The following is a 24,373-nucleotide window of genomic DNA, read 5'->3' as shown; positions in this document are numbered from 1 at the left end:
AAGAAGATTCTAAAAGCTTCCAGAAAAACCAAACAGATACCTGATAAGGATTGGCAAGCAGAAAGGCATCAGACTGCAAAATAACAGCATTAAAATCAACATGTCAGAGAAGCAAAATGTCAAAATTTGGAGCTGAAAATGATTTCCAGCTGTGACTTCTCTTTGAAAACATATCACCAAATGAATAGAATAAAAATGACTTTAGACTCAGAAATCTCAATCTATCTCACATTCTTATGCACTATTTCACAGTGTGCTTCTGGAAGAATTGCTTTAATAATTTCAGCAAAAGATGAGGAAATGAGGGCTGGCTCAGTGGCAGAGTGCTTGCCTAACACATGCGAGGTACTGGGTTCAATCCTTAGCACCACATACACACACACACTAAAAGGCATTCTGTTCATCTACAACTACAATACTTTAAAAAAAAAAAAAGATGAAGAAATGAGGGAAGAGAGAAAGTAAAAATCAGAGAGAAAGTCATAGCACCTGAGAACTAGAGTATCTTGGTCAGAGAGAGGTAATAGCGGTTCCCAGGATTATTGCACAGGCTAGTTCCAGTATACCTAGACCTTTCTGCAGACAAGACCAAAACAAAAGCACTACTTAGATAGTAGTGAAATCTATGTGAAATTTTAATTGAAAAACTGTTGGAGAATAGAAAAATTTAGAGACTGTATTAGTCAGGGTTCTCTAGAGGAACAGAATCAATAGGAAGTATGATTATAAAAAGAGGATTTATTAGATTGGCATACAGGACCAGAAACTGGATAGTCCATAATGGCCATCTGCAGCCTGGGGAACTGGAAAGACCCGGTAGTTGCACATACAAGAGGTAGAAACTCCAGAACAAGAGGGATCAACAGTGCTACCCTAGTCTGAGACCAAGGCTTTCTGGAAACTACCTGGAGATTCACTGGCAGAGTCCTCTTTGGAAGAGTGAAGAAGCGAGAATCCAATATCCTCAGACTATCGAACCTGCAATCAAGAACCCGTTTAAGAAGAGTTGAACTTTCTTCTGCATCTGCTTCCTTGTTCTTCCAACTTTTATTCCATCCAAGCCAACATACTGTTGGGTGGTGCTGTGCATGCTTAGGGAAGGTCTCCACTTCAGTTCACCATCCCAAGTTCCAGTCATTCCTAGACACTCCCTCATTGACACACCCAGATGACTCTTAATCATCTGCATCTCTTAATCCAATCAAGTTGACAATTCAAATGAGCCATTATAGGACAGTTACAAAGAAAATTAAGTAAATGAAAAAGAAAAGACTTCAATTTTAATTACCTGGAAAAGAAAACTATTTTATAAGAAAAGAAGCAATTACTGGATACCTTGTGGCTCAAGAGCAAACTATATGTATACAGTTATAACTCAATGGTTTTAAAGGTTGGTTAAATTGGGGGAAGGAAATAGACTGTATATTAAAAATCTTAATCCTTATCTAGCATATATTTTGAAATATAAAGATGAATCGCAGAAGACCAGACTATAAGGATTTAAAATGACTGAATTTAGGGAGTAAGATTGGGTCTGGGGAGAAGCCATCTGCTGTTTTTGCTGTAAGTTTTAAAATTTAGAAAAATAGTTTAAAAATACTTGCAGTATTTCTTTGATAAAATGGAAAAAATAAAATAGATTTGCCAACCAAATTTTAATTGAGGGCACCCTTCCCTGGGGTAACTCTATCTAAAGTTAGTTTTCTTCCTTATTGTTTTTGAATAATGAATAATGTTGATCAGTAAGGTCAGTCAAATGGTAACATACGATTCCAACTTTTTCTGCCTGGAGGGGCTTTTCAGTCTTCCTTGTAGAAATGTCCTCATTCTAATGCAGCAGGACTTCAGCCCTAACTTCCCTCCTGATGGTGCTAGTAATCCTAAATTCAGTCATGTCACTAGGGTTTCCTTATTTCCGCTTCATTGATGCCCTAGATTCTGCAATAATAGGACAAGGATTTCTTGCTAATTTTCTATACTTGCCACCCCCTTCCAACTCACAAAGATCCAAAAACAGCACACAGTCAGAATTTTCTTCTTTGCCCTTGGTTTTCCGAAGAGGATAACTCTACATTAGGTAGTTTGGATCAGACAAGTTGAGCACTGCAGTTGTACCCAGGTATCAGTAGGTACCCTATCGTCAAGGAACTTGTAGTTTAGTAGGGGAGGCTGAGGGGTAAATGAGTAAGTGAGAGCTGAGTCATGGTATAACACTCAAAGTATGTATAGTTGGTCCCTTTGTATCTGCCAGTTCTACATTCTCAGATTCAACCAACGATGGAGAGAAAATATTTGGGGAAAATAATATAAACTTTTAAAAATCAAGACTTGAGTTTGCTGTATCCCATGTACTGTTCTGAATCCTTGCAAATGAAGTGATGTGTAGGTCTTGTGTTAGGTATTATAATTTAGAAATGATTTAAAGTATATGGGGGGCTGGGGAGATAGCTCAGTTGGTAGAGTGCTTGCCTTGTAAGCACAAGGCCCTGAGTTTGATCCCCAGCACCCAAAAAAAAAAAAAAAAAAAAGTATATGGGAGGAGCTGGGCATGGTGGCACATACCTGCAACTTGGCATGTACAGCTACTTGAGAGGCTAAGTTAGACATATACCACTTGAGGCCAGCCTGGGTAACATAGCAAGACCCTGTCTCAGAAAATATTTAAAAAGTGAGATAAAGTATAAGGGAGGATGCTCATAGGTTACATGCAAATACTGTGCCACTTTACATAAGGGGCTTGAGTAACTGTGGTTTGGTACACACGAGATGTTCTGTAACCAGTCCCCAAGGATACGAGAAATGACTACAGTGCTAAATAAAGTGCATTTCTGCTTTCTGCCTGTGCACACTCCACATTGCTTATAGTGATGTCAAATGACTTTTAACATAAAGTCAAGTGCTTATGTTTTATTTTGTTTTCTTTTCTTTTAGCTAATAGACCAGTTAAAGCCTGGTGGAAGATTGATATTGCCAGTTGGTCCTGCAGGTGGAAATCAAATGTTGGAGCAGTATGACAAGCTACCAGATGGCAGCGTCAAAATGAAACCTCTGATGGGGGTGATATATGTGCCTTTAACAGATAAAGAGAAGCAGTGGTCCAGGTGGAAGTGATTTTCTCTTCTGCTCTTACTTCTTCCACACGTGCAAGGTGAAAGGGTGTGGATTTTAAGACATTAGAGTTGAAGAGCAGTTTTTTGATTGCCACCTTCATGCTACTCCATTAAAACATCAGAAAATCATCACATTAAACACGTGAAAAAGTTTGCATGGTCTGCCCTTCTTTTGGTTTACCTCATATCTTTGGGAAGGATGGGTGAGACTTGGTTGGCACGTGGTATTTCTTCTTTCTCTTTTTTTAATGAGACTTTCAACCGCAGCTTAGTACTTTCTAAGGATATTTTATTCATTATCTGCCACGCTGTTTCTATATGTATAAATCATTTTTATAGCTGCTGCATGGGCATGGAAACACAGGCTTTGGTCTGGAAAGAAGGGGCCATCATTTCCTGCCTCATTTACTTTCTGTTTTATTATTACTAAAAGAAAGAAGGAGAAAGAATACAGTTTTCCCAGAGAGAACATTCTACATTTTGGCTTGATTTCTCTCTTTCATTCAATTTGTAGATGTATGACAGCCTGTGTCTGTTTCATATCCAACCATCATTTTAGATCCACCATTAGGAGTGAACTTTTCACTATTCTGTATACTGGGCCAGCCAATTTTTAAGGTCTTCTAACTAAATTCCTGGGGAGTGGAAGGATTCTGTAGAAGCTGCTCCGTAAGTGCCCAAGTCTCACAGACCCACCCAGAGGCCAGCCCCATACAGGACAACAGACTTCACAGCATGCATGAGGCTCATTGTGAAGATACTGCCTGCTTTTGTTTCAATGGCGTTTTTTGGTTTTGGAGTTGCTGGGGTTTGAACCCAGGACCTCTTGCATGCTAAGCAAGCATTCTACCACTGAGCTACACCCCCAGCCCCTTTTAAATTTTATTTGAGACAGGATCTCATTGAGTTGCCTGAGCTGGCCTTGAACTTTGATCCTACCACCTCAGCCTCCAGAGTAGCTGGACTTACAGGCAATGCCCCACAGTAGCTGACCCTGGTTTTGATTTATGTTATAGCAAAATCTTAATATTTTGTTTGAAGCCACAATTTCACCTCCTCTTTGCCTTCCCTCATCTCCCTGATCCCTTTGGTGAGAGGGAGTGAGATTGGTACACGGGAGTGCCATTAACTGAGTGCTTGAAGTTAAATGCAAGCTTATAGGGAAGGCTTTACAGTTTCCTTATCTTAAAACTTATTTTTAGCTGACAGAAAGATTCAGTTCTTAAGATAACTATTTTCTTGCCAGGTGTAGTGGTGCACACCGGAGGCTAAGGCAGGAGGATCATGAGTTCAAAGCCAGCCTCAGCAATTTTAGTGAGGCCCTAAGCAATTCTGCAAGACTGTGTCTCTAAATAAAATATTAAAAGCTGGCTTGGGATGTGGCTCAGTGGTTAAGCACCCCTGCATTCAATCCTCTCTACTACAAAAAAATAAATAAATAAATAAATAATTTCCAGTAAATGATAATTTAAGTTTTGATTTGTTTCTATAAAGAAAGGCATTTTTTGAATGAATGTTTAATTGTAAAAATGACAATGACTCTAATTCAGTTTGTTACAATGGTGTTTTAACTAAATTCAGCATGGCCTTTTCTAAGATACCTCACTAGAAATTGCATTTTTTCCTTCTCCTTTTGTAGCATAGCTGCTTCCTTTGAATTCTGTCCTGAAGTACAGCTATTTCTTAGAAAAATAATCTTTAAAACTATCGGTCTTTTTAGTTGGAATCAGATGTAGCTAATTACAACCTGCCTCACTTTGCTTCTAGTATGGTTTAAAAAATTATATAATTATATAAGCATTACCATTGTTTATAAAAGGGGCAACTATTTTACTGAACTGAAATTTGATAACAAGTAAGAGTTCAAATTAGTAAATTTAAAATGTTTCATTTTATAAATAAAATACTGAACATCTTACCTATAATTTAATGATGAATAAATTACATAAAGGTATTTTATTTTTATAACCAGAGGTGGATTTACCATGAAGCTAATGAAGCTGAAGCTCCTGGGCCCTTGCTTGTTAAGGTCCTTCCTGGCCCTGGCTCTAACTCTGTATATACAGTTTTACTGATTCCTTTTTTTTTCATACAGAGGTCCCCCTTACCTTCCCTCCCCATCCTTCCCTCATGTAGCCTCCCTGTGTTGCTGTAGACTGGCCTCAAACTCAGTTTCCTTCTGCTGCACCCTCCCAAGTAGCTGAGACTACAGATATATGCCATTGTGCTTGACTAAGGACTTACTTCTTTTCCTTTTTTTCCAAGTAACCCATATGTATTTTTTTAAACATATTTTTAGTTGTCAATAGATCTTTATTTTATTTATTTATATGCAATGCTGAGAATTGAACCCAGTGCCTCACACATGCTAGGCAAGCACTCTACCACTGAGCTACAATCCCAGCCCAACACGTATGTATTTTAGTGGCAAATTTTTATATGTCAGTGCTAAGGACACTTTTAATATCATTCATGAACTTAACAAGTTCATGCCCTTTATGGCAGGCACTGGTTTCCAGGAATCTTCACTTGTGACATTGAAACTCATGGAGCTTATAGTCACATAGGAGATCCAAACCAAGACCATGACTGACAGGCAATTGCAGTGTATGGTGGGTAGACTCAGCAGGAAGTAGCTGAAGTGATTAAACCAGGCAGTGCAGTTATATGAGTTATATTCCAGAAAAATAGTTCTGGCTATTATGTAGAGAGTAAATTGGAGAGGCACAAAACTAGAATCAGAAACACGTCCACAGCAATTCAGGGGTGAAATGTGATGGCCTAAGTCCAAGATAATGCTAGTAAGGATTGAAAGAGGTGGAATGATAACTACATCTAAAAAGCAACACTGTTTTCTAAAGTGCCCATCTCACACTTGAAAATTGTCAAAGTTTTTTGGTCATCTTCTTGTCAGGCTAGATGATTTCTGTTCTTTGTTCAGGTTTAATTAATAATTCATCATAGTACCTTTCTGGCTTATCACCAGCTTTTCATCCTTCTTCTTCTAGATTTTCAGAGCTAGTTGCAGTGCTTGATGAGGACTAGACCCTTTTTTTGCCAAGGAGATGTGACAGAAACTATAAATTGTAGGGCTGGGGATATAGCTCAGTTGGCAGAGTGCTTGCCTTGCAAGCACAAGGCCCTGGGTTCAATCCCCAGCACCGCTAAATAAATGAATGAATGAATTGTATACCTGTAATCCCAGTGGCCTGAGAAGATGAGGCAGGAGGATTGAAAGTTCAAAGCCAGCCTTAGTAACTTAGGGCCTACACAACTTAGCAAAACTGTCTCAAAATTAAAAAAAAAAAAAATTAAAAAGGGGTGCTGGGAGGACTGGGGTTGTGACTCAGTGGTAGAGCGCTTGCCTCACACGTGTGAGGCACTGGGTTTGATCCTCAACGCCACATAAAAATAAACAAAGGTGAAAAGCAAAAGGGGTGGGGGCTGGGGATGTGGCTCAGTAGTTCAATCCCTGGCACAAAAAATAAAAATAAACATATGACTTGTAACAAGTGGGCACACTGAATTTTTGTACCAGATAGAGCTCTAAACCCAAATAGGTTTGTGTCTCCTTATATTTGGAAAAATGTTGCTTGTAATTTTAGGATACTAATAGAAGGAGAGAGAAATGCAGATCTACAAGCTGTAGACCTAGAATGTGTGGTCATGATGGTGGATATGTAAAAGTCATGTTAGTTACTTAAGAAACTTAATGCTTTTTAAATTTGTGTTTTATATGAGTATGTAGGAATTGGGCTGGAGACATAGCTCAATTGTTAGAGTGCTTGCCTTGCATGCACAAGGCCCTGGGTTCAATCCCCAGCACTACAAAATAAATAAATAAATAGATAAATAAGTAAATAAAAATAAGTATGTAGGAATCAATATTTTGTTCCTCTCCTGGTGAAAGTTTTATTTAGTTTTTGTTTTTAATAATCTCATAGTCAATGTAATGGGTCCATTTTTTTGGGGGGGGGGGGGCGTGCTGGGGATCAAACCCAGGGCCTTTGTGCTTACAAAGCAAGCACTCTACTGACTGAGCTATCTCCCCAGCCTCCTAATGGGTCCATTTTTGATTTATGAAACTGAGGAATGCATCAAGATTATCCTTCTATAATCTTTTTAATTTATTGATATCCTCTTAAAGTGCCATACATACATGAAAAATATGTTGTGATGAACTGTGCTTTTTTTTTGTTTTCTTTTGTTTTGCTTGGCACTGGGGATAGAACACCCATGCATGCTAGGCAAGCACACTGTCACTGAGCTGCAGCCCCAGCCCTGAATTGCACATCTCTAAAATTGAGAGTATAAATGCTAGAATAACTAGTTAGTCCTTTTTTAATTCTCTACATATTCTACAGCATTATGAAAATTTTACAAGTGTTTCCCATAATAGCTTCATACGAAGCTTATATTACCTTAGAAATTCCATTACATTATTAGAAAACATTCCTGGTTCCTGGTAGTACACCTTTTATTTGTTCTTAATAAAGAATATATAAGACTGAATGTTTAGGATGGAGTAATTAAACCAAATGTAATAAATTTATACAGTTATTAATATATCTAGCACATATTTGGTCACATTCCTTTTTTCTTTTCTTTCCTTTTTTTTTTTTTTTTTCTTTTTCCTTTCTTTCTTTCTTTCTTTTTTTTTTTTTTAATATGGAGGTCACACTGTGTTGACCAGGCTGGCAGGCTGGTAATGAACTCCAGGCTGCAGTGATCTTCCTGCCTCATCTTCCTGTGAGCTGGGAATACATGCATGCACCACCGCACACAACTCACTACTTTTTTACTATAAATGACCCACACAAATAAGTCAGATAAAGAAAGATATGCCAAGTAGGATTTCGAACATTAAAAATATTTAATAGCACAACAGTGCATGGATTTTGGAGTATTGGGTTGTGACAACATTGTACATGCTCTGGCAACAAGTTTTTGGCTTTTCCTGGCATCCTAAATTTTAAAATTTGTTTCTATAAATCTACTTTCATTTATTAAAGAATTTTTTAAATAAAGAGAATTACTTGGAAACATACTATGTGTTGCTGGGGCATTAGAATTTATAATATCTTTAATGCCAGGCTGGCGATATAGCTCAGTTGGTAGAGTGCTTGCCTCTCAAGCATAAGGCCCTGGGTTTGATCCCCAGCACCACAAAAAATATATATATATCTTTAATGCCTTGCAACAGGTAAATAAAATATAAATTATTTTTAAAAATATTGTATGTTGACTGGGAGTTGGGTTCAATACCCAGTACTGAAAAAAAAATCTAACTAAGCACAGGTGAATTAATTTTAGTTTGTAACCTGAACACTTTACAAGTAAACCCTTTGTAGACTAAATATGTTAATGCTTGCATGTATTTAAGTAAAAGCTCTTCTATGAGAATTATAGGGCTCTTATTGGGACATGTTAAGAGAAACAGAATTGATAATTTATTATTTAAAAATAATCCATTACTGGCCAGGCCAAGTGGCACATTCTTGTAATCCTAGCAACTTGGGAACCTGAGACAGGAGGATCAAAAGTTTGAGACCAGTCTCAGCAAATTAGTGAAGTGCTCTGCAACTTAGTGAGACCCTATCTCAAAAATAAAAAGGGCTTGGGATGTGGTTCCATGGTTAAATGTCCCTGGGTTCAATTCCCAGTACCAATAAATAAAATAAAGGCAGCTTATGGGAGAAGTAATTTTTAAGATATTTTCTGTACTATTTATAAAATTTAATTTGAAAACCAGAAAGACCACTTAACCTGTGGTATGTAAATTGTTTCATTTCCCTTCAAATTTATTTTAGCAACTTCTTCAAAACTAAACTCCTGAATCACTAGTCACCATTTATTCCCATTTTTCCACTTGTGCCTTCTCACCGCTCTTCATCTGTATCCATGTATAAGATTTTTTTCCTGAATCATTTGAGACTTAATTGCAAAGAGAATGTTTCTTTACCCCTAAAGTACTTGAGTGTTTAACAATGTTTTTATCACTCAGATTTCCCTCAACTATGAGGCTTTCAGGCTTTTCTGGTAGTTTTATTTTTTTACTCGGAATAATTCTATGGAGATAGAATTTATATACCATACAGTTTATTTTAGACTGCATTTTTATTCCTTCCTTCCTCTCACTGGCAGTTGCTGGCACAGTGCTCCCCCTGGCTGAGCGAATGGCTTCTTTTGGAGCTGATAAAGCTGCCTTATGAAGTCAGCTGACAGGTATACCATACCTACAGATGATGCACTTTCTCCCAGAGAGTTTGGGTTGGTATTGACCCACTCTGGAATTGCTAACAGATGTTCTAAGCAAAAGACTATACTTTTGTCCAATTTTGCGAATGTAATTATAAAAAAATCTTGAACTCTGAATACTATAGCAAATAGCATTAGCAAAATGATCCTAGATGTAGAAGTCCTAATTTTTCTGAATTTTTGATTGTGAAGGAAGAAATCTATCTTTAGAAGTAAAGATAAAGAACTCAGGCCCTTTAGGCTTTGTACTTCATTATGGAGTAGCATGAAAGATGTTTGAAATGACTGACTTCCATTTTTGCTTTGACTTGGGATTGTTTGTGCTTATTTCTTTTACTACATTGCTTGGGGATCAGTGCATTTTTGCTGATTTAAGTGTTGTATCTAAACTATTAGAAAGCCAAATTCTATAGTATGTGACTCCTGCTTACTGTTTTTGTTCTCTTTTCCTCCCCACAGGGATGAACTGTAAAAGCAACATCAGCTTGACCAGTCTATAATACTGCAGTGGATTGCTCATCTCAGTCCTTACAGCTTTTTGAAAACCAATAGCATCACAGCTTGTTTTGGACTTTGTTACACTGTTATTTTCAGCATGAAATTTGTGGTTTTGTAGGGTTTTCTAATTCTTCAAAGAGGCACAGAGCCAAATGGTAGAGGAAGGATACAAAGTATAAATCTGTGTGTTATACTTTAACATGCCCACATTTTACTTTAAAATATTAAAAGAAGGGTTTCTGCAAAATGAAAAAGTTAGTTTGTGAATTGATTTTGAGGAGTGAATTTTCTTTTCTTGGACACTTAATTCTGTTCTGATATTAATTTATGAGATTTCTTTTGTGCATCAGATAACACCACCATTCACAAGTTAAGATTCTTGGTATTTGGATGTCTGTTAGAGACTACTAAGAAAATAGAGATGAGCTTTCTTTTTAAAGCTTTCGATGTGGTATCATAGAATAGCATGTTGTAGATACAATCAGCTGCTTTGTTACCTTAAAACTAGGCATTTGTAAATACTGAAACTTAAGAAGATGGCAGGTAATGTCCTATAAACACTCAGTTGTTTAGATTGGACATAACTGACATAGTTCTTTCTCTCTCTCTCTCTCTCTCTCTCTCTCTCTCTCTCTCTCAAACTTGATAGGAGGCTTGTAGCTTAGTATTGTTTTTCTGTTTCTAGTTGGCTGCTGATAATGTATATGAATCTAACATGCTGTGTTAGCTGTGTGCTGGTTTCTGCACAGCTTATGCAGTGCTGCTTTGCCAAATAAAGTTAAAAGCAAAAGAGGTATTGGTGGTGTTTGAATCTAGAAGGGAGAACATGAGGTACACAAGATACAGAATGCTAACTGAGACCACAAAGGTAAATTGCTTCTCTAATCCTGTTTTGTGAAATCTGAGTAGGTAAATAGTATTAATTCATTTGTACATTGTGTCTATGGCTACATTTCTGTAGGTCAGGAACATTCACCATTTCTCTCTGCTGGTCTAACACAGGGCTCATCTTATAGTAGTTAGAAAATAAATGCCAAGTGGGTGAGTGGGTGAATGAATTGACTTAATGTCAAGGAAAGAATGCAGTTGAGGATAAGCATACCAAACCCACCTCTCATCTATAAATAGATTTATTAATACAGTGCCTATAAAATGTGTTTCTAAGAAAGTGGAGGCACTTTGGGGTCTTGTTTAAATGTTGTGATTTTATACTTTTTATAAAGTTTAGTTTTCTTAGGGTTCTAGAATTTGAGAAATTACTACAAGCTCTAGAATGAGCAGAACCAGAATGTCCAGCAGAGCCCTCCTACTGTGTGCAAGTGTGCAGAATTCTGCTAAGGAAATCCTGTGTGAGCATGTGACTCAGCCTTCCCTACTCTTAAAATGTTTATTACTTCTTTAAAAATGACTTTTTAAAATTATGCATACATCATTTCACAAGTGTCTTCTCTTGGGTAATGCTTTAGACACAGGAATCTAGCATTATTTGGTGCCCAAAAATCTGATTTTATCATTGCCTTCAGTTTATTATTGTTTATCACTTCTGAACCCTTGGCTATGAAAACCCTCGTGTCCAGGACTCAGTGTCACTTGAGGTGTTTGCAAAGGTCTTTGTTGCTAAAGACTTAATTTAACTTAAAGTTACCTGCTAGTCTAGGTTTTCATATCCATTTCCTACATTTTATTATATATAAATCTCTGTGTTAGGTTTTGAGGATAGAAAAAGAAGACCCTTACTCTCAAGAAGTCTGCAGTCTAGTTGCAGAGACAGTTTATAAGTATGGTAAGACAAACTGCCACCCACTTGGTACAGACCAGTGCTTCAAGCATTGTTCAAGCATTGCTCTTGGACTTTGCACTTTTAAGAATTAAAATTTCACGATGTTGAATAAACAGGATGAATTTTAAGGAAGTATTACTAAATAGGTAGACATAGATATAATGCATTTTAACTACGTCTTAGAGCTTTGTTCTTTAAGAGAGCAGAATTTATATGTGTGGGCTCTCAATAAGAAATGTCTTGTTAATCTTTAGTCAGAATTTGGCATTTTATTTTTCCTTAATAGAAATGATTCCTTTATATATTATGGAGGGCAACAGTGAAAAAATTTCAGAAAGTTCCAGTCTAGTGAGATATATTGAAACAAGACTTTTCCTATTTTTGTATTTTTTTCTTACCTCATTAAAGACAACATCTAGCTGTTAAAACTTACGTAGTAATCAGCTGTGGCGCACGCTTGCAATCCTGGTGACTCGGGAGGCTGAGGCAGGAGGATCACAAGTTTAGTGCCAGCCTCAGCAACTTAACAAGGCCCTACCTAGCTTAGTGAGATGCTGTTTCTAAATAAAAATAGCAAAAGTGTTGGGGATGTGGCTCCATGGTAAAGCACTCCTGGGTTTCAATCCCCCAGTTCAAGTTTCTATTGAGGGTAAAGTTTTAACTCTTTTCCCGCAAGAAAATGACATGTGAAGGGAAATAACTTATTACCATTGTTCATGCAAATATTTAAACCATTGCCCTAATTTTAAAAACTGCCTTTGTTGAAAATTTTTTAAAAATGCAATTAAACTTTTTAAATTCGCTACAGTGTACCTATACTAAAGCATCTTAAAAATGCAATGAATTCTAAAATAGGATTTTTTTTTTATAATAAATGAATTGTCATGAATTCTCCAAAGCTATTCTTGGTATGTGATTATTAGCCAGGAAATAACTCCGTTTTTTGTCTTATTAGAAAGGTAAGCATATTTGGTTTTCAACTAAATATTAACAAATTTTCCAGTAGTTTGGCATGCCACTCAAAGAACTCATGTGAGTATGGTAATTGAATACTAGTATTATAAATGAATAATAAACATGGGAGTATTTGTAAAAAAAAAAAGAAAAGAAAAAGTTCTAAGTATGGTTCAGTGGACCAATAACTTATTTTAGGTAAGTGCTAAAATTCTTGAGGCATATAATTCATTATTATTCTGCAGCTTACTCTGTCCTTAAAGAACTATATTTAGTAAAACAAGTGGGTTCTGATTGAATTTCACTTGTCTTTGGATTTCTTGTACCATTTTTCAGAAAGATAAGTGTTTTATCCTTGCTATACGTAAAAGGTGACTCAAATAGAGTGTCGGTGAAAGAATCCCTCTTGAAGAAAACTGGCTCAAGGAAATTTGTTTTTGTGTATTGTAATATAATAAAAAAAATCAAGTCCAATAATTTCCTTATTCTTAATTCTTGTACTATCGTTACTACAACAGTAGTTGTTGGTTCCCTAACTGACTTTGTGTTTGGGCCAGGACTCATTATGAAGTGTCCCTTTGCTTGGTGGGAGAGAAAACACTACTCCATTCACTGTGCTGTGCTGGGCCAGTGAATCCCTGGGGGCCTGTGGTGGCCTCTTTCTTTCCCACCCTCTCTTCTTCCCTCCCTTTCTTCTGTCTTTCAACATGGGAGGACACTCAAGGGCTGCTTCTTTTGAAGAATCCATTCTCACTTAGGTGGTAATCCAGTAGGATGGTGACCACAGAAAAAAAACTTTTGTTCACAGGTCCGGTGATACAGCAATGCTGAAGACATTGTGTGAGAGGGCAGCTTTCCAGGGGCATGGGCTCATGGGAACCTTTGGGTTTGAATTTCCAGGCCCTTCACTAAGTCCCCTATATCACATGGAATGATTTCTCTTTTGCCACTATTTGGTTATGTAGGATTTTTCTACCCATTGTAACTATCTGGTTAGGATTTCCCCTAGAAATTTACACTGTAAATCAAAGGGAGTGCACATGTGAACACTTGTATCAGTTTGAAATTGACTGTAAAAAAGATATTTTCTGGGGAAAAGAACTCTCATTTCTTTAGGATGTTGGCCCCAGTGAGCAATTAGGAGGTAGGAGAGTTGGATAAAGCAGGCCAAGAAAGCACAGGTGGGGATTTGACGAAAGGTCAGACTTGCTGTGTCATCCACTGACACTGGCCAAAAAAAAAAAAAAAAAAAAAAAGTGACCTCAGACTGGGTAGTTCATGGTTCTGATTTCTTTATTCTGTACACAAATCTCTAGATAATTATAATATATTTAGAGACAAATTTATCTGAGTCCCTAGTTTACCTGTAGAACTGTTCTTTAAATGTTAAGAAAAATACCCTTTGATTTATTTGGAGCTTTGGATCTTCAGTCATGTGAAAATGAAAGAACACTGTGTGTGTGTATGCTCCGATACTACACTAAGCCACACCCCCAGCCCAAAAGAGAACACTGTTTTAAAAAGCCTTTATAGTTGACCTTTCTAGTTTGTTTTTTTGTTTTTTTTGGTAAATGTTATTCTTCCATTAAATTTGTTTGAGACATTTCCTAAATTTAGATATTACTTTATAAGATCCTTAAGAGGAATAGTATGTTGATCTTTTTCATGTGTTTTTGCAGTGTTATGACATACAAGATTAGAAAACTGATATGACTTAAGAATTAGGAATGAAAACATGCTTATACCTAAATATAGAAGGCTCAGTTCTAACCATTCAATCCATTCATGAAAACATTGGGTTAGAGCTTTGGGAGCTCTAACCTTATTTTTATAATTGGTGGTTTCATATTTGGTCAAAGGGTCTATAGATGTTTAGCCACTGAAGTAGCTATAACTTAAAATATTCTCTTCATCTGTAGAACGCAGATTTCACTAGGGCAAAAGAGCTAGGAAAATGGGACCAGAAGCCAAGAAGTTCACAACTCATTTAAAAAGCCAATGAAATGAGGACATCTGTGAACGACAAACTAAGCTTTTCCTCTTTATATTTGACTCGAGCAGTTTCTGAGAAATTCTCATTCAACTTTAATACAAAAAAGTTGTAGAAAACCTGGAGTCCGGATAACAAATGAATAGAGTTGCTCTGCTGGGAACAAAGGGGTATAATCCCCAAACTAAGATGTGAAATTCGGGATGATGTAATTTACAAGTGACCCCAAATTACATCTGCTTAGGCCAGATGCTGTGTTAAGGAACATCATCATGTTAAGGATGTAATTGATATGATTTGGGGAAGCATCTGAAGGTAGGGGTACCTGTGTTCTAGGGCACATGCTCCTATGTGGTAAGTTTCCATAGGAGAGATTAAGTTAAAGTCAACAAGGTTCATCTTTAACAGCCAAACTGAGGGACGAATGGAATGTGCATCTCAGCCATCAGTGACGGAAAGAAGGTGCTAATACGTGTAATGGTGGATTGTGGGGCCAAATGCCAGGTTTCAGAAAGTCACTAGGAAAAAGATGAAGGAATTCTGTTGTCTTTCTATGGAAGAGACCATATTTGGTACTCAGGTGACATGAAATAAGAAGGTTGGAGAAGTAGCTGTTGTCTTGAGCATGAAGACAAAGTTCAAAGTAAATTTTGGAAGATGGTTTTAGTGGGCCTTTTCTTAGGAAGCATGAAACAGGGACATATTGTGAGAAGTAACTTGTAGACATCTTTCCTTTTAGAATTATAAGTGCAGAACTCCTTCAATCAAATAATCACAGGTAAGGTGATTTTTAAAAGTCCTGTTCAATCCATCTATTGATGTAAATACTTTGTACACTTTCATTCTCCCCCACTAACACTTTATGTGACTTTAAGTAAGTCACTTTTCTCCAATCCACAATTCCCTCTTCGTAAAATTGAGTTGGAATGATTAAATCCAAATAATATAGTAACAGCTCAGTCAATATTAACAACTTAAAGATTTATAGTAAATGATTTTTTCCAACAGGTTTAAGAATAAAATAAAATTTATTAAAGGAATATTGTTTACATACATATGGGGCATCTTAAGTAAATCAACACTATAGCAATCCTAAATTCTATTTAATTTCTGCATATATAAAAGGCCTGGTGACGCATGCGTTATCAGTTTTATTTGGTATGGCTATAGGTGACATCCTTCTATATAAAAACACTAGACAGCATCACAGGGAGTACACACATCTTAAATTCATTCACACAGTCCATTTCTCTTAAACTGCCACTGAAATTTAAATCATTGCTCAATTCTAAATATTCAATAAAACATGAGTTTCTTAGGACAAAAATGATAATTTGTTTTCCTAGAACTAACTTTCCACTTATTAATGTGTTTTGATATATTTTCCACCCAAATTAAGCCCTTTGCTAAAGAAACCACCTACTTTAGATAGTCTAAAAATAAACTACTAGACTCTAGAGTATTTTTCAAGTGTTTAAAAGATTTGTCATTTATGGTAAAAAATATATATATAAATAGTAACATCATGTAAGCATAGACAGGCACTGCATCACACATTCCTCTCAGTAGGATAATTTCTAGAGTATAATCCTGGCATTAAATGTTGATGGAAATAATTTGTCTTTAAATACCTACAGATTTAAAAAGGAAAGATGCTAAGCTAGATGCCATTTTTCTGTAAGGATGAATTTGTGCAACACTGCTTTCTACTCTGGAAATATATAAGCCTGGCATTAGCTGACTGCACATTATAACATTGTATAGCATTTAAGAAATGAAAAAAAGCTGGCTCCATCCACTAGATGGAATAACCTGCTGATACTTAAACATGGTGACATTTTTACAAAAGCCATACCCAGAAATCCACTCAATGTCCTACTGTTTTGTCCTGCTGTTTTTCTTTCATCAAAAAAGACTCATCTTGAAAACTGGTGACTATATGAATGGGTTGCTGCGCTCTGGAGTGGAATAGTGATGAGCAGATAGGACAAAGTATTATAACCTGTTCTTGCTCACTTGGTCCTCAGGTGAGTTTCTGTTAAATTTTTTGGCCACCAGAATTACTTCCACCTTGATTTCCTATCTCACTTTGTAACCATCTTAGAGCTGTTCTTAATCCAAAGTCTAGCTTTTTTTTCCCCCTCTGAAGATCAGCATAACAAGGCTCCCAACTACATGACATGATGTCAAAGACATTGGCAAGAACCTACCTTCCTCTCTCCTCAGGCTTCATCTGTCCTAGAGATTTATAATTTTGCATATAAACCTGCCATAGGTAACATTTCATTGAGAGTATAAACTCCCTTCAAATCCATCCCCAGAAACACGTTTTTCAGGGTAGAAGAAAAAGGGGAGTGTTAGAGGTTAAAGAAGACTAGGGCTATAGGAAGCTACTCCTAAAGTGACCCAGTCCTCCCAGGGTCTGGTGGTCCACTTCTCAAAAGCTAAGGGTGAACACCACAACCCTGAGGCCTTCTTTTGGGATACTGACAAAACTGCCTCAGCTGACTGCAAATTTCTATTTCCAGGGACAACTTAGTAAATCAGAATTAGATTTATAAAGGTCTTTACACGAATTCCTCTCTATTGAAATATTTCATGTACTTAAGGACAATCTTTCTATAGTAAATAAATACAAAGGTTTGTGATTTGTAGAATCTTCTAGCTCAATTAAAAACAAAAGAGGTTGTAAATACCAGAAGCTAATAAAAGGATAACTTGTACCTGAAACACATTCTAGCCCTCAGCTTTCACATGTACTACAGATACATCCCATTTATGAGGTAGTCAGATTCCTCAGACGTAATGGGACGAGCTTTCTTCAGCTTCTGTTTTACCAGTCGCAGGCGGCAGGCAACCATGAGAAGCAGCAGGGCAGTGATGGCCAAACCCAACGCCAGGGGCAGCACCGCACCTGCAAAGGGTTAGGAACACACAGGGCAGCAGTGACAGTGGCTGTGGACTGCACAGTGGGCGCTTTGCATGTGCCAGTTAACCCAAACAGCTCAAGTTAATATCGCCATCATTCAGCAGACTGACTAAGGTGTGCAGGGGTTAAGGAACTTGCCTCAGTGCTTGGTTTGTAGGTTGAGGGTCTATAGATACAGGTCTCAAATCCAGACTTTTTTACTACCAAATCTATACCACATTCCTACAAAACCTGTATCTGTGGGTACAGACATTGCAATAAGATCACCCTCAAATCCCCCTGTGAGAGACATTCCGATCATAGGAAAGGTTTTCATTGTCGTGATGGACCACATTTATGAATCCAAATGCTTCATACATGGTCATTCTCTCTTCAGCATGGACTAACTCCTGATTTACTGGTTCAGGTCCAGGAACCTACTTTCAGCCAGGTAGAAGTTTTTTTGTTGTTGTTTTTCCTGGTACTGGGGATTGAATATAGGGATTCTCTACCAATGAGCTAAATCCCCAACCCTTTTTTATCTTTATTTGAGATAGGGTCTTGCTAAATTGCTGAGGTTGGCCTTGAATCTACGATCCTCCTGCCTTAACCTCTCAAGTTGCTGGGATTATGGATTTGTGCCTCTGCCCAGCTAAGCCAGTAGAACCTCTGTTGAAAACTAACTTCAAAGTATGCTTATGTAGGGATAGGGGCTGGAGTTGTAGCTCAGTGGTAGAGCACTTGCCTAGCACATGTGAGGTACTGAGTTCATTTTCTCAGCACCATATAAAAATAAATAAAGGTAAATTTTAAAAAATGCTAAGTGAGAGAAGTATGAAGGAACTTTGGATTATGTAAAAGGAAATGAGAGGGAGGGGGTATGAAAAATGGTGGAATGAGACAGACATCATTGCCCTATGTACATGTATGATTACACGAATGGTGTGAATCTACATTGTGCACAACCATGGAAACAAAATGATGTACCCCATTTGTGTACAATGAATAAAAATGTAGTCTGTAAAAAATTTTTAAAAAATGCTAATGTAACTTTGGTTGTGAGTTCATTAGGAAAACATCTCTTTAGTTTTTCCCCTGGAACTGGTCTAAGACAGCCCACTGCCAGCAGTTTTTAGAGGCCTGAAGAGTCTGGAAGGTGCACAGTGTGCCCCAGATCAGTCTTCCGTTCAAGCCCAGCAGGCTCTATTCTTAGTCTGCTCTACTCTGTAGTCAAGCCAGGTTTGGAGACGACATGGTAGAACTATTTTTAACTGCAATGTCTTGCAACAGGTGGAACTAGAGGAACAAACATCTTCATGGTGTAAGCTGATTCCGTCATATTTTCTTTCATCATTTATTCATTCATTCTGCATTAATTGATAGCTCTCCATGTGCCAGACATCAAACCAAGTGCTGGAAATATAAGATAAGCAATTTTTTCTTTTTGGTACTGGGGATTGAACACGGGCATTTTACGCCCATTTTTAAAATATCACTTTGCAACAGGGTATCACTAAGTTGTCCAGACTAGTCTCAAACTTGCAATCCTAGTGGCTCCTAAGTCAGTGGGATCACAGGAGTGCATCACCATGCCCAGTTAGCAATTTTTGTCAACTAAAAATAAATAAATTATCCCTAAAAGAATAAGCTAATCTAAGAATGCCAGCTCTATAGCTCAAATCATTAAATTCTCACAGTCACATGAGCTGGTACTATTGTTTTACCCATTTTACAAGTGAGGGAGCTAAGGCATCAAGAGTTAAATACTTGTCTAATACCCTACTAAAAGTGGGGAGCTAGGATACTACCCCGGAAAGAACAGCTCCAGAGCCTATGGTTCTAGCTACTGTGGTATCCATGCCTCCAAAAGGGAAATAAAACTGTTTCTGAACTTTATTAAGTCTAGGTAGATAGACATTTACATGAAAAAAAAAAAAAAAAAGAAAACCATATTAAAGTATTAAAGTTACCATGACAAAATTACACATGAAGTATAGATGTAAAAAGGATCAGTTCATCTGTCTGGTCGGTGAGATTTTTGCTGGAGTGACTTGGACATAATGATGGAGCTTGTCTAGGGTGGGTAAGGGAGATAATTTTGGTTTTGGACATTTTCAGATAGACACGTCTGGATGTGAGGGTGAACTGGCTACAACACCTGTCACCCCACTGATTGCCTAGGTTGACTGAGCTAATCTGGCTGGTTAGGTGGGTGTCCCCTTCCTCCCTCACTGCTCCCAAAGCTGCATGCTCAGTCAAAGAGGGCAACTTTTCCTGACAGAGGAGGACCATTCTTTGGTCAAGAGTATATGAACCAGTAGCTGTGCTGCCCCGCTAGACCCTCCAAACAAGCTCTCAGATTGACATGCCTATGGGTGATCAAGATGGAATTTTCTCTTGGCTTTTGGATTATCTGGGTCTAAATAAGTGAAAACCTTTGGCATGAAGATGGTAACCTCAGCCGTGAAAGTGGATGAGAGGCCAGAGAAAAAGGAAGAAAGGAAAGTCAGGAGTGAGGTCTTGGGAAACTCCCACATCTCGGGAACAGATAAAAAAAGAGCAAGAGCAACAAAAAGAATCACTAAAGGACGGGTTGGAGTAGTAGGACACCTGAGAGTGCAGTGTCTGGGGAGGTGAGGGAAAAGACAAGTCCACAAAGAAGGGCTCAGGTGGATCAAATGCTAACAGAGAATCCACTGGATTAGCCACTGGTAATTCATTTCCAGGAGTCTGAAGACTGAGGGATGCTATTCTGTTTTTTTAATAAATGGAGAGATAGGTGTGTTTGCAGACTTGTTTGAAGAAACAGAGATTAAAAGAACCAGAGAATTAATAGATCGTGGGGAATCACACCTGAGGAAATACGGGCTACATTAAGAAAGGGGAGAGACTGGCCTTGGAAGAGAAGGATACCTCCTCCCTCAGTGCTGGAGGAAAAGGGAGGGTGGATCCCATCCCACAAGTTGCTACATATAGGGGTTGGTGACTGAGGATAGCCTTGATTTTCTGGACCTACAACTGGCCCCAGGTATAGCCATCCTCCTCTTGAAGACAGGAGCACTTAGAACTGGTTACATGCTAAAAAGAGGTTTTCAACCTCCAGGGTAGTTGCAGAATCCTGGGTAAACCTGAACACGACTCTCAGTCTGTGTCTGGGTGCAGGAGGAGGGGAGGTACACGTTGCTTTAGTGACTGTTGATTATCACATTTTTGGGTGGGTGAGGTCAGTGTTCACCTACAGAATTGTGGGGGAAAAAAAGACCATCTGTGATCGGATGTATAGCTGTATAGGTGTAGCTCAGCGGGAGAGCACAACAATAACAACAACAAAAATCTGCATTAAACCCACAGGAATATGACCTAGAGCTGTCTCATATATTCCACACACAGGAGCCCTCTGGAAGTGTCAAGAATCACTATTTCATTCCTCCATGACAAGTGTTTGGGCTTTAGTAGACACCGTGTCTTTGTCATGATTTGGATGTGAGGTGTTCCCCCAAAGCTCCTGTATTAATGCAGGAGTACTCAGAGATACAATGATTAGACTGTGAGAGCTGTAACCTAATTGGTCATCTTAGTTTGAATGGACTGACTGGGTGGTAACTAGAGAGAAGGTGTGTGGCTAGAAGTTGGGTTGCTGGTGGTGTGCACTGGAAGGGCTGTTTTTCCCTATTGCCCTTTCCCTCTCTTTCTCTCTGCTTCTTGGTCAACATTTCCTGAGTAGCCTCCCTCTGCCATGCACTTCCGCCATGATGTGCTATTTTGGGTCCATATTAATGGAGCCATCCCACCATGCACAGACTCTAAGACCATAATGAACTTTCTTGTCAGATATTTTGGTCAGAGTGATCAAAAGCAAATTAAATCAGTCTCCTAATGACCACTTTTATGGAAGTAGTTTTGATAGAGTTGGGTGGCCTAATGTGTCAGTTCTCTCCTTACTCCATTTTCCTGTGCAGGCTATATTATTTGGTTATACTGCAAAGGAACAGGACAAAAAAGAGACTATGGTCAATGCCCACAGAGATCTCAAGAGCTCTAAACCATTTCCTATAAACTAGAACAACACCCAGCCCCTGTTCTGCATTTTATAGGCAGAAAAATGAAGAAGAATCTTCTAGACATCAAGATGTGTCTGACTTGTTCAAGAATGAGCATCAATATTTAGGCTAAAGGGGAAGTGAGCTAGGGGTGAAGGTCCCAACCTCAACCCTGGGGTGCAGAGATAACTATGGTAGCAAACCACAGACATACAATCAAGGAAAATGTTCTATTTGCCAAATCAGACAGGAGGTTAACACTTTGATGACAAGGAAAATTAAATCCCCCATAAGTTGGTACTTGCTAGAATACTGGAAGTGATTCTAGGTGTGTTTTTGTTTTGTTTTGTTTTGTTTTGGTTTGGTTTGGTTTGGTTTGGGCACTGGGGATTAAGCCCAGAGGCACCTTTTCACTAAGCTATATTTCTAGTCCTTTCTATTTTATAATTTTGAGACAGGGTCTCACTAAGTTGCCCAGGTTCATCTAGAACTTGTGATCCTCCTGCCTTAGTCTCCTAAATTGCTGGTGTTATAGGCGTGTGCCACTTGTTTTTACTTTTTTCAGCTAATTCTTAGTTGCACCACAGGACCCAGGCATTCTCCACTTTTAAATAATTAGTTGGTATAGTTTCTTCAATACTTTTAGTTTGGGCAATTTGAGATTTAAAATTTTTCAACCCCTTCTAAAACACACAACAATAGAATTCTTGGTAGCCAGCGAAGGTGATGAATTATGCACTTGAATGATGTACTCAGATCATATGAATAGGAACAACATTCAAAATAGCTAACACAGAATGGACGCCAATCAATTGCAGCTGAGCCTCTGGATACATCTGGCTGTGGGGCAAGAAGAAAGTTGGTTTCCCTCTAAATGTTGAGGAGAGATTCTTTCATTCAAATTTCTTGGGATAGATTAAGTCAAGTGGGCCAGTAGACCTGAGTGAGGTTGCAACCAGGTACTTAACATCTGGATTATTCTCAGATATCTATTGCTTAAAATACGTAATTACATTTTTCCCCCTTTTGGTACTAGGGATTGAACCCAGGGCTGCTTAACCACTGAACCACATCCCCAGTCCATTTTATTTTTTACTGTGAGACAGGGTCTCACTAAGTTGTAGGGCCTCACTAAGTTGCTGAGGTTGCCTTGAACTTGTGATCCTCCAGTCTCAATCTCCTGAGTCACTGGGATTACAAGTAATATTGTCCAAATATTACAAAAACAAACAAAAAAAATCACTCTAGGAGAAAAGGAAAGGGTTTTTTTTCTCAATTTTTTGATATATAACTTGAGAATATATTTTATTTTCCTGAATCTCTTCCTACTAATTAGTTTGTGGAAATTAGGACTAAAATCTGCCTTTCTACAGGACTATGTCCAAAGTGTTTTCTTTCTAGTCAAAACAACAAAAACTATGGGATTATGATATTCTTCACTTAGTCCTACCTCCTATATACCCTTCCCCATTCCTGAAGTCTTCTTTGTCACTGGAGCTCTGGGAGAGAACACTAGGTCTCTTCTTTATTCTTTTTGCATTACAAATAGCTCAATAGCCATTACTTACATATTTGGCTCATCACATGAGCCAAGCAGGGCACTCAAAGCCCTGTATCAACTGTCCCATTAATTCTCCCTGGCAACCCTAGGAGGCAGGTGTAGCTACCTCGATGAGGAAATTGGGATCCAGAGAGATAGGAACCTGCCCAAGGTCACCAAGTTCAGTGGTGGAGCCAGAATATGAACTTATGAACTGTGACATCTAATCATTGAGGACAAATTCTTGGCCAGTATGCCACAAGTGTGACCATTTCCACAGAATGTCACCCTAGAAGAGTGGATGAAAGAGAAAGCTGAGGTCCAAAGATGGTAAGCTGCTTCAAGAGCACCAAGATGCACGTGACACAGAAGATGAGGAGGCAGTTCTGGTCCGTGGATCACTGTTCCTGCCATGAACTCTCTAGGCTTCATCTCACGTCCTCCACTTGGGCTCATGGAGTTCTAAAGTGTGTCTACTCTGCAGTGCGTTTCCATGGTACCCACTTACCTGTTTCTGGGGCTGGGTGTTCTCCTCTTCCTCGATCACTCTTGGACTCAAAAATATAATTTTCCTCTTTTTTGTTCTTGCTTGAGGAATGACTACCTGCATAAAATCAGTAGAACATATGTTGAGGATGCATCAGAAACTTCAGGAAACAGACATGAAAGTACAACATTATTTATTTTTAAAGATGGACTTAGAGGAAGGAATTGCAGAATTTATTTCTCTAATAATCATAGGCCTGTGTTTTATACTAAAACACTGGATATCCAACATGACCAGTTTAATGAAGTACAGTGTGTGGCTAGTTACAAAGACACCATCAGTGAAAGAGGAAGAAGCACACTGGACCAGAATTGCTAACGTCACTTCTGAAGGATGGAAAAATCTCACCTGGGAAAGCCCAGGGTAGTCTCTGGACATCAAACCTGGGAAACAGTCAAAAAAAGGTTTTCTGTAAAAGTTAAGAATGAGCAGCTGGGTGCTGTCATGTACACCTGTGATCCCTGCTACTTGGGAGGCTGAGGCAGGAGGTTCATAAGTTTGAAGCCAGTCTCAGCAAATTAGCCAGATTCTGTCTCAAAGTATAAAAATAAAAAAGGGCTGACCCTTTTTTAGCAGTAGAACACTCCAGGGGGCTGGGGGAAGCACACATAAGGCACTTAGCCAAGCTACGGCACTTTTTCACTGTGACCCTGCTTGGCAGGAAGAATAACTCAAATTTTTTTTTGTTAGGCTCAGGCTTAGTTTCCTGTCCTGGTTCACACATCTAGTGTGTGGGGCACAGGGTTGG

The 24,373-nt window shown here is 38.3% G+C and overlaps 2 protein-coding genes and 1 non-coding gene across 7 annotated transcripts in view; 1 reads left to right on the top strand and 2 right to left on the bottom strand.

Annotated features, from left to right (window-relative positions):
- Window positions 1–12,805, top strand: part of Pcmt1 (protein-L-isoaspartate (D-aspartate) O-methyltransferase) — a 44,074-nt gene extending 31,269 nt beyond the window's left edge. Inside the window, exons 7-9 of one of the 3 annotated variants that reach the window (XR_007109332.1) lie at window positions 2,932–3,101; window positions 9,255–9,335; window positions 9,828–12,805. Coding sequence is in view for 2 of the 3 variants with exons in the window: in XM_047557149.1 (XP_047413105.1) it covers window positions 2,932–3,101; window positions 9,828–9,840 (183 nt within the window). In the remaining variant the exon portion in view is untranslated. Of the gene's footprint in view, window positions 1–2,931; window positions 3,149–9,254; window positions 9,336–9,827 lie in introns of all 3 variants that reach the window. The other 2 variants (XM_047557149.1, XM_047557150.1) reach the window with 2 other exon arrangements.
- The window catches only part of Lrp11 (LDL receptor related protein 11), a 73,892-nt gene that overhangs the window by 24,309 nt on the left and 25,210 nt on the right, over window positions 1–24,373 (bottom strand). The window contains exons 6-7 of one of the 3 annotated variants that reach the window (XM_047557147.1): window positions 23,587–23,682; window positions 765–978 (exon numbers count right to left, since the gene is read on the bottom strand). In XM_047557147.1, the coding sequence (XP_047413103.1) occupies window positions 965–978; window positions 23,587–23,682 (110 nt within the window). In that variant the 3' untranslated portion in view covers window positions 765–964. Of the gene's footprint in view, window positions 1–764; window positions 979–15,594; window positions 17,505–23,586; window positions 23,683–24,373 lie in introns of those variants that run through there. The other 2 variants (XM_047557146.1, XM_047557145.1) reach the window with 2 other exon arrangements.
- Trnaa-agc (transfer RNA alanine (anticodon AGC)) lies at window positions 3,906–3,977 on the bottom strand. Its single transcript has one exon. It is a non-coding gene; the product is annotated as a tRNA-Ala (tRNA).

Source organism: Sciurus carolinensis, chromosome 7 (assembly GCF_902686445.1).
Source record: "Sciurus carolinensis chromosome 7, mSciCar1.2, whole genome shotgun sequence".
Taxonomy (NCBI): Eukaryota; Metazoa; Chordata; class Mammalia; order Rodentia; family Sciuridae; genus Sciurus; species Sciurus carolinensis.
This window is presented reverse-complemented; position numbering and strand designations above follow the sequence as displayed.